Below are 13,141 nucleotides of genomic sequence, written 5' to 3'. Positions count from 1 at the left end.
CAGCAAGGAAACTTGTTTCATTAATTTGGATGAGAATGGCTGTCCGTTATCTGAGTACACGACACGAGGCAAGCCGTACCGTGGGAAGAATTCACGAACCAGCTGCCTGGCAGTGGTCGGAGCAGTGTAATCTGGGACTGGATATGCTTCGGTCCAACGGGAAAGTGCACAAACAATTACGAGGACATATTTGAATCCTCGACAACGGTCCATCTGGAGATAATCCATCTGGAGGACTTCAAAAGGGTGATCGGGAGGATGAAATCCACCTTGCTCTACAGGGACGCTTTTACCGGGATTGAACTGACAACAGATCATGCAAGTACGCACTTTCTGTTTTGCTGCTGCTCGTAAGTGTTTATTGCTCCAGAGATTTTGTAAACTGTCTAACATCGCTTTCTCTCCTAGATGTGCTGGACTATGTGCTGTATTGATCATGACTTGAACCATAGAATCAGGGAGAAACCATGTAGATTTTCCCTTCGTCATCCAACCTTGATCTGTCTGGATCCCTCCTAGTTCAGTCCATTTCTTTATTTCATCTGGGGTAGCATGTGTCTGAATATCGATTACATCTAGTGTGGGATCCCTGACTGTCATACAATTTGTCGGTCCTATTGTCTTTGTCATGTCAGTTGTCTGAGTGTGCGTCAATGCTGTATGTTTTGCTGTCTGGTCTGCCAGGTCGTTACCCTGGGAAACAGAATCTGTAACTTTAGTATGTGCTTTACACTTCATGACGGATATGCCTGAAGGCAGATGTATTGCTTCTAACAGTGCTTGAATGAGGGGACCGTGTTGGATCTTGGCACCATGAGAGGTCAAAAAACCTCGTTCTTGCCATAACATTCCGAAGTCGTGTACAACTCCGAACGCATAACGGGAATCAGTGTATATGTTGACATTTCTGTTCTTGGCTAGTATACAGGCTCGGGTCAGAGCGATGAGCTCTGCCGCTTGAGCAGACAGTGTGTCAATACGATGTGTTTCTTTAACTTCAGTTTCAGTGGTCACTGCATACGCGGCCACTAATTCTCCTGTACTTGTTCTCATACATAAACCATCAACATAAAGTGTCAGGTCTGGATTTGTCAATGGAACATCTGTTAAGTCTCGTCGAGGCTTTGTTACTGCATTAATGATCTCTATGCAATCATGCGGGGCTGGATCTGTCATAATTGAAGGTAACAGTGTTGCGGGGTTCAGAATGCTGCAGCATCTGATTTCTATGTGTGGCTGGAATAGCGTCAATTCATAACCTGTCAGTCGTGCTATAGTCAAGTGCTGAGTCTGGGTTCTGTTTAAAAGAACCTCTACAGAATGTGGAACTTGTACTGTTAACTGATGGCCTAAAACAATTGAATCGCTCTGTCTGATTGCTAATGCTGTTGCTGCTACTGACTTTAAGCACGCAGGGAGTGCCTGGGCTACTGAATCCAATGTACTTGAAAAATAAGCGCAAGGCTTATGTGAACCTGCTTGGTCTTGAGTGAGGACAGACAATGCTGTGCCATCACGTTCTGTAACAAAAAGTGTAAACGGTTTACTGTAACATGGTGTCGCTAAAACTGGTGCTCGACATAATGCTTTCTTTAATTCCTCAAAGGCTTGTGTGTGTTCCTGAGTCCAAGGAAGGACAGTCGAAGTCGCTGCCTCCTGTGTCGTTAACTGGATGAGTGGTTTAGCTAGAAATACATATTGAGGAATCCATTGTCTGCAGTACGAGGTGAGGCCTATGAAGGCCCGCACTTCCTTTTGTGTCTGGGGTTGTGGCATATTTACAATTAACTGAATGCGATCGGGAGTGAGCTGTCTCCCCACTTTGGACAGCAAGTGACCCAAGTACACAACTTGCTGAACACAGAATTGTAGCTTCGAAGGAGACACCTTGTGTCCCTTGTCGGCCAGGAAATGTAAAACTGTCAGTGATGCTTGTTCACATTCGGGCTCACTTCGTGCGGTGATCAGCAGATCATCGACGTATTGCAGTAAAGCGGTGTTAACTGGCATTTGAATACAATCTAGTTGTCTTTTCAGTGCTTGACTATAGATGCTGGGGCTTTCTGTGAATCCTTGAGGTGCGCGGGAAAATTTGAAACTTCGTCCATTTAAACTGAATCCGAAGAGGTATTGGCTCTCTGGATCAATAGGTACACTAAAGAAAGCGTTCTTGAGGTCAATTACAGTGAAGAACGTTGCTTCAGAATCAATAGCAGTCAATAGGGAAAAGATATCGGGGACCACAGGGTACTGTGGTACAATGCATTTATTCAGCTCTCGCAGATCAATCACCAGCCGATATACTGGCGGTGCATTGGGATCAGTACGTTTAAAAATTGGAATGATGGGTGAATTACAGATATTGGAGTCGGTCTCTACGACCACTCCTTGGGCAATGAGCTCTTCAATGATTTCCAGTAAAGCCACTACAGCATCAGGTGGTAACTTGTATTGTCTGATTCGGGGTAAGACAACTCCTGTCTTGAGTGTAACACGGTATGGTGTGATATGCATACAACCTACATCAGTTGGGCCTTTTGCCCACAAGTGATCTGGTACATTTTTCAATCTGACATCAAACTCTCGTAATACATAATGACCCTTGAAATCCCGCAGAAAGAGTCTAACTCCCTCCGGGGAACAGCATATTATGGCTCCTAGAGCCTTCAATGTTTTTATTCCTAACAGATTTTCTGGACATGATTTCGTAAGTAACAAGTCTGTAACACGTGATAACGGACCCACGGCCAGGGGGACTGGTTCTGATACTTCATTTACAATGGGCTGTCCTGAAAAACCAAGGGAAACAATCTGTGAGCCTGAGAGGGGTGCCCCTGGGACTTCGTCATGGCTTATTGTGGTGCGGCTTGCCCCTGTGTCAATTAAAAACTTTCTGTCTTTTCCCAATACTTGACTGTGTACATAAGGACCTTCTTGATCTACAGGAATTTCAATAAGAGGCAAACCCAACTCCCTCTCTAGGCTGTTTCATGCGTATCGTTGGTAATCGGGGTAAGCAGCTTGGGCATACTGGTACATCTGTTGGGAAACTTGTTGAGTCGCGGCAATGGGCTGTGGCTGTGATACCGCTACTGTCTGTGCTGTATGAGATGAAGCATGCATAGGCTGCGTGTTCTGCATGGGCTGTACATTCTGTGAGGTCTGTTGCTGGGCCTGATCTTGTCTTGGTGGATGCGGTCTCTCTTTAGTTTTACCTGTTGATATGTTATGTTTCAGAACTGGACATTCATGTACGTAGTGACCTGGCTGCTTGCAATAGTTGCATGTCCCTTTAACGGGAGCTGCGGCGTGACCTGTCTGTGTCGTACCCTTTCTGTGGCCGTCGGTTGGGACCGACTGGGCTACTAGCATTTTCATTTTCGTGTCTTTCATACGTTTCTGTTCCTGATCTTGTCCTTCTCTAATTCTGTTCTGATGGTATTGTAACATTTGTAACATCTGTGATGGCGTATTTGCTTGCCATGTACTCTCAACCTTGTATACACGGTTTTTAACTGCCAACAGGGAATTCTCGACTAACTTTGATACAAAAAGATGCGGGTACGACTCGCTACTTGGTTTAAGACCACTATTAATAATGAAACATTTCTCGAATCTTGAATAGAAGTCACTAGTATCTTCGTCGGGTTTCTGTTTACATGCTGATATTGCATCCCAGTCTTCCTTTCTTGTTGTCAGTAATCTTGGCAGAACCTGTACTATCAAACCTGGTAATGCTTTAGTTTTCTCCCCAAGGCCTACCCCTGGGACACGTTTGTTCTCTTCGTCTTCTATTTCTGCCCATACAATCTTTTTCTCTCCCACCTCCCATTCCTTTTCCTTGAGTTTCTCGTAGATGCCCGTGGGCAGCAGTACCTTTAACATTTTCATGATATCTTCATATGTGTAATCCCCCATCAGTAACATGTCTTTAAGCTCTCTGTGAAAACCTGCAGGGTCTTTATCATGGCACGGGACTAGTTTCTTCATTTCTAACAGTTCTAACTTAGTCAGAGGCGTGTGTACATACACGCGTTTCAAGGTATGATCGTCACCCATAACTGGATGTACTTCTCGTAAGGGGTTCTGACTTTCAATGCCATGCAGACGTTCCATATGATACATTTTTCTTTCTGGGGGCGGAGCGGGAACATATTCGGAGCTTACGAAAGTGTTATATCTATGTCGTTGTTCTAGAATTCTTTGTATTAACTTGGTACTTAGACCTCTCCATCTATCCATGAGTAGTGCTTCTAATGTTTCGTGTAAGGGACCTGGATCAGAATGTTGGTTCCTGTATAACGTGAGGAGGTGCTGAATCATGTATACACCTGCTAATTTCTGCTCGTCTGGGGAAAGGTTCAGGAATGTCTGTGCTACGGTGTCATCATTGTATATATCCGGATTGTCAGTCCATAATATGGCTGACCGGGCTAGTTCTTGTTCATCCATAGAATTGAGTACATGGTACCCCATTCGTTCTCGAAGCCTTTTATCAGTCTCCTGGAACTGATGTTCAGGAGAATTCGGGTTGGTTAAGCTGGAGAGAAAAACTCTCTTGCTTTCTGGATGAATGCCTTTCCTAAGGTAAGTTCCCTTACCTACATACGCTATAGTATCGGTAGTCTTTTCTGGTTCTTCAAATTCTTCTTCCCCCTCGGAGGAAGCCTTTTCTTTCTCTTTTTCGTGTATGTCTATCACTGCTTTTCTTATTTTCTTGTACATACTGGCTATGCAAGTCCCCTTATCATGTTTTCCTTCAGATATATTTTGACCCCACCTGTTGAGTGCATCTAATTCATCCTGATCTGTTTCAGGCCTGTCTCGTTCTCTTATTAGGCAATTTATGAAAAAACGTAGTATATATGCTTGAGTGTCAACTTTCTGATGCTCCATAGCATCCTTAATACTGTCAGGGTCTTTCCCAGTCTGAACAAAGTGATATATTCTATCTAGACGCTCCTTCATTCCTGCAAATAACAGCAGGAAATCAGTAGCAGATCGTAACCGTAGTGATGCCATCATCATTCTATCGTCTTTGCCGGGTACTGGATCATATCTGCAAACTGTAAGTTGTTCTTTGAGTATGTCGAGGCGGGGTGATTTGAACGTGAAATGACTCTGTATATCCTTAAGGTTTAATCTGTGTGTTAATGGCGGGGTCCGAAGACCCCCCATCGCACCTCCTGAGGCGGAAGCTTGGACATTATCTCTCTGTGGAGTCTGTATCTGTACCTGAATTTGTCTTTTAGTAGGGTCAGGTAGACGAGGTTTCGGTAGATCAACTTTAGGTGCGGGAAGTGGTGGAGGTGGAGGAATGGCCGATCGAACGGGGAAACCTGGTTGCAGTTGTGGCAGAATTTGGTCTGGAGGCGGGTTGACACCCCCGTCACCGTCAGTAGGCGGGACGCGAACAGGCAGATTGGTGTAAGCGGGTGCTACATCCTCTAGATAGGAATTCAGGAATATGTCTTTAGTGGTCCTGTGAGTTACTTTAGTTGGAACCAATGATGGCGGCAGATTTTTCGGTATTTCTGAAATGGCCTCAGGCGAACCCTCGGCCGCGAGATACATACCGTTTACGAGATTGTTTCGTGCACGGTCTACTTGCTCTGATTTTACTCGGATCCCTTCAGTAACTAATTCGTTTTCTTGGGCTTTATCTGATTCTTTAAGTCTGTCTTCTCTACGTAGTTCTTTTTCAGCACGCTTATGTGATTCCTTACGCCAAAACTCTATGGCGTCTTTCTGAGATTGTCTGGTTTTCTTTTTCCATAATGCTTCCTCTACCTTCATGATGCACTCGGCATCCCATGTTCCGGTAACAGGCCATCTGTGTCTTTCGTCTAGATGTTTAGTATAATCGGCCCATAAATCTAGATATAATATGGCATCTATGCCATGCTTATGGTACATAAAATTTCCAGGAGTATCCCTAGGGGGGATAGGAATTTCTTCCTCTAGTATCCCTTTCCTAGTTCCTATCTGCTTTAACTTGTTGAAAAACGGCATCTTGTTTACTTAGTACTGAATGCTCAATCCTTGCTACTTAATACTGAATACAGCTAGTTATACAAGAACACAATAATGCACATTAAAAACAGTCACACTCATACCACGACATTAATCACATGAAAAGACATTTGAGACATATATGACTACCCCCTATACCGGATGTACTGCTAAACAGCACAGATACACTGTCAGAGACAATGCAAAAACTTGAATAACTGATGTACTGATAAACAGTACAGATACACTGTCTAAAACAGTGCAGACCGGACTTGTGTACCCAAACCCGTCTAGATACGTCCCAGCAATGGTACTCACCGGGAAGCACGGAAAACAGAAGGCCTCGGAAAACTCGACTGGACTGGACCGGACTCGACTCGACTCGACACGTGGATACTTCGGAAAACTGGTGGGCCTCTTGACACCTCGGACCTTGCTTCTTTCGGCTAGGCTCTGGTCGGGATCCTCCGCACTCCTCACCGCCTCGTCTGGGTGCTGATCGCAGTCTTCGTCACCTCCGTGGGCCAGAGGGAGATACAGGAAATCCTGCCGGTACGCGTAGTTTCCTTCTAACTGATGGCAGGGGACAGAGCTTGCAACGCACCAACCGGCGCGTGGGGTGGGGGAGGGGTCCCTATTCGGGCGCCAAAATGTCGTAAATATTTAATTTACCGTCTTAATTTCTATGCAGGTAAGTACTTAATCAATAATAACTCAATCGGAAAGAAAGAAACAGAGTCCGTGGTGTTAGAGTTCTTAGGGGTTTTATTCCTTAAAAAGGAATCGTTCCGGAACTGGATATCAGGTTCCTGCAACCACAAAGGGTTCAGGAAGGGATAGAGAAATATTTTATTGACAATACATAGCTTATATACTTAATTTACATCATAGAAACCAATATAGGAGGCGTAACAGCTGAGAGAAGACAAGATAACAGCATCCACGTGTTACTAGTACGTAATCAGAAGGCGTGGACTAGGCGTGAACTAGAGGTGTGCGCTAGAAACGTCACAGGTAGGTGTCATATGTGGGTGGCACTAAACAGAAATGTTGCAATGTCAGCAGAAATCGGAGGCTTGGATGCGCGCGCAGCTGCATGACGTGTGATTGACGTGAAACTGGAGGGTGCAGGGGACTTGACATTTACACTGACGGAAAGAGACAGAAGTCTGGCATGTCAGATCAACTTGTACTTCTATCATATCTGATATCTGATGTTTGGGAACCATATTATCTGAACGGAAAAGGTCTCTGGGGCAGAAGCTATTCTATACTGACTGTGAGTGCGTGTATAAGTGCCTAAGTGTCTGCATGAGAAGCGTGGGGGCATGGGCCTTCCATGGGAGCATGGTAACAGAGGCTATGAATTACTTGCACGGAGACAGGCCGGCCCTTCGGCTCTGCAGCTGGGGGGATGTTTACTGAAACTAGTAGGCAGGAATGTATTTTCGAGGAGCGGAACAGATAATTCGAAGGTTGTAGTCAGTCTTGGGAGGCAGCAGGCAGCTAAGCACGGTGGGCCGCGCTGGAAGTAAGTCAGAGTTCACGGGTACAGAGACAGCCTGGGCTGAGGCTTTCAGAGTCAGAAGCCAGAAAAAGGCTCGATGGCAGAAATTCAGGGCCTACTCTGCCAGAGCAGAAAAACGTGTAAAGTACACTACAAAAAGACGTTGGCATAGCATACTTAGGAACGGACTATTCAACTCATTCAGGGTGGGTCTGAAAGAGGACATGTTAACGTTGGACGCAAATGTATTTGCGTCTTCATAGCTGGCACAGGAGGGAAGTTACATGCACTTTAAGCTGGTACATGGAGACGGTGGGGTACACGCTAGGGAACACAACTTGACCATAAAGTTTATATTTCCTCAGAAGGAGGAATTAGGGAGGTGGGTAAGGAGAGCATGGCTGAATATATGGCTGGATGTGAGGAAGGAGAATAGTTAAGTAGAAGAACAGAAATAAGAAATGGTGAGAAAGCAGGAAAAAGGGAAAGACAAGAGAGAGGACAGAGTTAGGATGAGGAGGTGAAAAGGGAAATGGGGTAGTGAAAGAAAGGGAAAAGGCAGAAATAAGAACTAGGTAGAAGAGAGAGTGGGAGTGGTATCAGAAGAGAAGATGTGAGGTAATAAATAGAAATAAAAGGGATGTTGGGAGACAAAAAGCAATAGGGAGGACAGCACAAATTGAGTGTGATGGAAAGAATCAAGAGGTAATGCTTCAATACTGGGGTGCATGACTGGTTTTGAGTTCAGTCTGTAACTTTGTTGCATGATAGCTCTGGTGTGTTACTACACTTCTCTCACCTCAGTGTTGATACTGGAGGACAAGTGTTTCTGGCTGTTCATTGAAGAGCATTGAACCAAGAGGGCGTGAACTTCCTTCACCTTGCCTTTGGTCAACAGCCACCTCGCAGACTCAGGAAGCCACCTGTAGGAAGAGTGAAGATGTTTATAAATAGCTGTTCAATTTCAGATCTCAGGCACTAGGAGATGAATGAAAGATGAGGAGAAGGACATTGTCAAGAATTTAGTTTAGGAGGACACAGAACACATTTATCAGAAACTCTAAAGAAAGGTAGTAGTGTTGGAGAGGGGCGATCATCATGGTGAGACAATACTGGCACTGAATGGTATGAAACAGAGAATATATTGAACCATCTTTCAAAGAAAGATTCATTTTGAGAACTATTTCCAAACTGTCAGAAAATGTTTCAGTGACTATTTGAGGTCTTGAAGATATGGCTTTATTTCTCAGGGTTAAACTACAAGAGACCAGAATCAGGATACCTTGGCAGAGCTTTGTCTGAGACCCCACTATTAAAATGAGATAGAGGAAAGCAGTAGAGCTGCGATGAGCATAAAATTAGATACACTTGTATAGCCATGCATGGGGTCAGACTCTTAGATGGCTGAGGGCCCCATTCACAGAACTAACTTAAGACAAAATCCAAAACTTTTGGTATTCACAGAAGTTAGGATTTTGTATTAAGTCTGTCTTAAGTCTGTCTTAAGTCTGTCTTAAGCCTGTCTTAAGTTTGTCTTAAGACAAACTTAAGACAAAATCCTAACTTCTGTGAATACCAAAAGTAGTAAGTTTAGGATTTTGTCTTAAGTTAGTTCTGTGAATCGGCCCCATAGTGACTGCCATACAGGGATCTTTAGTCTACTCCACTCACCATATGCTGATAATGATCAAAATATAGGGGGACGCGGCTGCAATGAGAAGCCACCTCCAGTCCCGGATCAGGTACGCCACTAGGGACAGGAGCATAATTCCAAGAGGCCAAATGATGCTGCACACGCACCAGGACTTGGAGCGGTGTTTCACCTCCACCCACTCCACAGCTGCAAAACAAGACAAAGTGATTAGATCCAGTTTGATGTTGATCATCGGTATCAGGGGATAATACTATTCACAAGACCTTCTGCCAATGAAGAGGCTTTATTGTTATTTTCTCAGGCCTCATCTGTATTGTAGCAAATTCAGTAATTATGAACTTCTTTTAGACAACAATACACCTTAATATTATATCACACAACACACAACTAAATGTAAATTCCACTTGCAGCTTAAATATCATACTTTTAGAAAGGTTAACTTAGTCTTGACGAGGCAATGGATCTGCTTTGATTTCCATACTTCAGATCTCCTCAAATGTGAAAATCCTGAATCAGCTAGAAACCTTAGGACTAGACTGCTGCCTCCAAGTAATCAACCAATGGTGGCTGAAAAATCACCTGAAACTTAACTCATCCAAAACAGAGAACCTAACATGCAGTGATTAGAACTATTATGCTACGACCATCTGGCCAAAGGAACTTGGTTTACCACAAGGTACAATGACAAATGAGCCCTGGTCATGAATTTTAGCCTATCTCAGGTTCCCACAAAAGAACCAAGGGCCAAATGCACTAACATTAGGCATTGTGATTTGCAAATTGTGATGCTTCATGCATCGCAAATTGGAAATTGCAATTCCTAACGTATTGACGTTTTAAAAGTAATTTGGCATTTCCTGGTGGGTTGCAAATCGACTTACCTCAGGAGTATCAATGAGGTAGTTGGCACTTAGTGAGCCATTAGGAATCACAGCCATCACAGGTGACCATGTCTGTGATCGCTTTTTAATAAGGCAGATTAAAAAAAAATGCAGTTCCTTTCCCTTAAAAGAAACAGCACTGCATTTAACAGGAAAAGTTTCATTCTTTTTTTGTTGCTTGTTGAAGAAGAGACAGTAGTCCCTTCACAATAGGAAGGGGTTCCTAGGTAATTCCTTCCCATTTGCAAATGGGTTACCACTACATGTTCTCAGTCAGAAAAGTTTTGTTTTACAACCGCAACTTTGTTGCAAAACATTAATACATATCATACCAATTTGGCATTTGTTAGGGACGCCCTAAACACACCCCTTCCAAATGCCAATACCAATTCCTATACAAATCGAATTTGGGTCATAAACACAAATTGAAATTTGGTATTACATTACTGAATCACAATTTGATGTTTGTACATTTTAAAAAGCATACTGTGAATTGGGCCATTTGTGAACTGAAAAATACTTTGTACCTCTGGCCCCAAGGTGCTAAAAACACTTTATATGGCAAGTCTTCCTCATCTACCCTTCCTGAAGAAGGTTTAGGCTACTATCTCCCTAGTTCTGTCTCTTTTTTATTATACAAATGAACTCTAGCTGTTGCAACGCCTTACTGCTCCCAAAACTGTAAAGAATCCATAAATCAGCAGCCAGACTTATGATTCGAATCCATTTATGAGACAAAATCTCACTAGCCTTTCAAAAGCCTCACTGATTTCACATTCCAGACACCAGCCCTTCAAAGCTCTGCATCATACAAAGGGACATTTTTGGCAGAAGCAAGTCCTTTGTCAAAGTAAAGTTGCAAATATACTCACAAAAGAGAAAACTTTGCTTTAAACTGGCATCCCAGCAGACGCACCCTCTATAATACAACACACATGATAGAACCTCATTCTCTGTACAAACAGCAGAGCTTTTGGATTGTGTCTTGGTAAAGAAGGGAAACATGATAAACGACCTGGATATAAGACACCCCATTTGGATGCAGATCTTCCAAGGTGATCTCAAAATGAGCACCTAGAAGTACCTGCCATCCATAGAAGGGGAAGGCCAACACAGATCTCTGGATCATACCACCCACAACTAGAGAAAAATACTGTAAGGAGGGTTGGCACAAGCATGTGTGCAATTAACTAGTTCTCATTTGCTAGACCCTGTGCAAAACCACACTTACATGTATGAGGTGACACCATATGACCACCCTGACATAAACCACAACATCAAATTGGAATACAATAGTTAATAGGGGAAACCAAACAATTGGCTTTACATAATCAAAATGAATGAATGTAAACACTGTGAGCATATTTTGTCACCTTTGTCATTCCCTTAAGGCTTTAAAACCATTTGCAATTCCAGCTTCACATCAAACCTTAATGGCTGATTGAGTGTGCTTGTTCCTAAGGATATCAGTCAGTTAGACTTGGATAGTAACTGGAGTTCCCAGTAGGTAGCTCATATCATATCTTGTTAGAAGTTTCAGTGATCCTAGTAGGAATGTTGAGTGGGCATCATTGCTTTGTTATCAGTGATGGTTATTGCATCTTGATTGGTTTCTTATTTAAGGGCTTGACCTTGAATATGAGGGATACAACGAGGGAAAGAGAGAGAGAGAAGGACAAGTGGGGGCCCCTTATGGAATGCGAAAGAAGTGAAAAGAGAGAGAATCCGTCTTTTAGGACAAATAAGTTGAAGAACTTTCTACATACATAGATAAGGAGAGCCAGGAGCAACACTGCGATATACATATATATACATTGATATATACATTGATTTGCAGTGATTGGCAGAAGTACCAATTACATTAACCCTTTCGATGCTCATGACGAGCTCAGCTCGTCATGATGCACAGTTGAGCTGTGCTGATGACGAGCTGAGCTCGTCATAACACCAGCAAAAGAGCAATTTTCAGCACAGGGGGGGAAAACGCCTAGCAGCCAAGGTGTTAATAAAGTTAGGGAAGGCCAGGGGCTGTTTGAAATCTGAAGTGGAACAGCATATATTTCCATGATGGAAACAATAGCAGCTGGTAAACATCAGAAACCATTAACAGCAATTTACAGAGATGTCATGTTATGTTAATTTGTATAATGCACAACTTGCCCAGGAGGGTATATTGGCTCTGAAGTAGGAGCTGCATGGGCTGAGTCAGGCCTAGGTATAGAGCCAGGTATTCAGTTTCTTGCAGAATTCAAACACTGAGCAGTGGGATTGATAGAAATGTGGTTTCTGCTTGGCAGAGGTATGTACCCTGTCCAAGCAGGAACAATCCCTGTCTGGGTAAATCACAAACACAATCTACATTATGCTGTGCTCACCCACTGGTACCATGGCAAGGGCAGTCTGGCTTAACTTAAGAGGAAATGTGTAAAGTATTTGGGCAACAATTCAAACAGTAAAACAGTAACAACACAAAACAAAAAGATGCCACGCCCGGTTAGAAATATAAACCTTAATTTATTAAACAGCACAAGACCAAAACAACAAAAATCCAATAAGCAGAACTAGAGTTAAGACTTTTTTAAAGAGTAAACTGAAATGTTGTGCTTAAAAGCAAAAGGCACCAACCGGAGCTATCTCGATGCACTAGACCGGGTCAAATCAAAAGTTCACGCCAGCTTTGATGGAGCACAGGTTGGATAGGAGGGACCAGTGTTGACCCACTGAAAAGTACCTTGGTTGTGTGGCCATCGAAGACAAGATGCGGGTGCAGGTGAGGCAATGCGTCGCTGTCGACTCACCAAGGAAGAAGACGCATCAGTTCTGAGCTTGATAATGTGTCAAGAATGGTTTTGATGCACTGCACAGTTGGTGATGCATCAGATTAAATCCTCGCAATGGTGGTGATGCATCAGCAGTGGAGATGCACTGGTTTCAAGTCCTTGTGCAGATGGCAATGCACTACGGCCCCTCGCGGCGGGATGCCTGGCTTTCACCTTGTGGATACCCGGCCGGGGTATCTCACAGGGGAATACCAGGACGGGTTCCCTAAGCAAGCGCCTTGAGACCCCTGGGTTAAAGTGTTGCGCT

General features: G+C 43.6%; 1 protein-coding gene across 1 annotated transcript in view; it reads right to left on the bottom strand.

The window, feature by feature from the left end:
* Window positions 1-13,141, bottom strand: part of LOC147706709 (solute carrier family 22 member 7-like) — a 130,828-nt gene that overhangs the window by 44,677 nt on the left and 73,010 nt on the right. Inside the window, exons 4-5 of the mRNA XM_086925850.1 lie at window positions 9,191-9,359; window positions 8,319-8,442 (exon numbers count right to left, since the gene is read on the bottom strand). Of these exons, the coding sequence (XP_086781976.1) occupies window positions 8,319-8,442; window positions 9,191-9,359 (293 nt within the window). The remainder of the gene's footprint in view (window positions 1-8,318; window positions 8,443-9,190; window positions 9,360-13,141) is intronic.

This window comes from Lissotriton vulgaris, chromosome 6 (assembly GCF_964263255.1).
Source record: "Lissotriton vulgaris chromosome 6, aLisVul1.2, whole genome shotgun sequence".
Classification (NCBI taxonomy): Eukaryota; Metazoa; Chordata; class Amphibia; order Caudata; family Salamandridae; genus Lissotriton; species Lissotriton vulgaris.
Note: the sequence above shows the minus strand (reverse complement) of the source record. Positions and strands in the feature narration are given on the sequence as shown.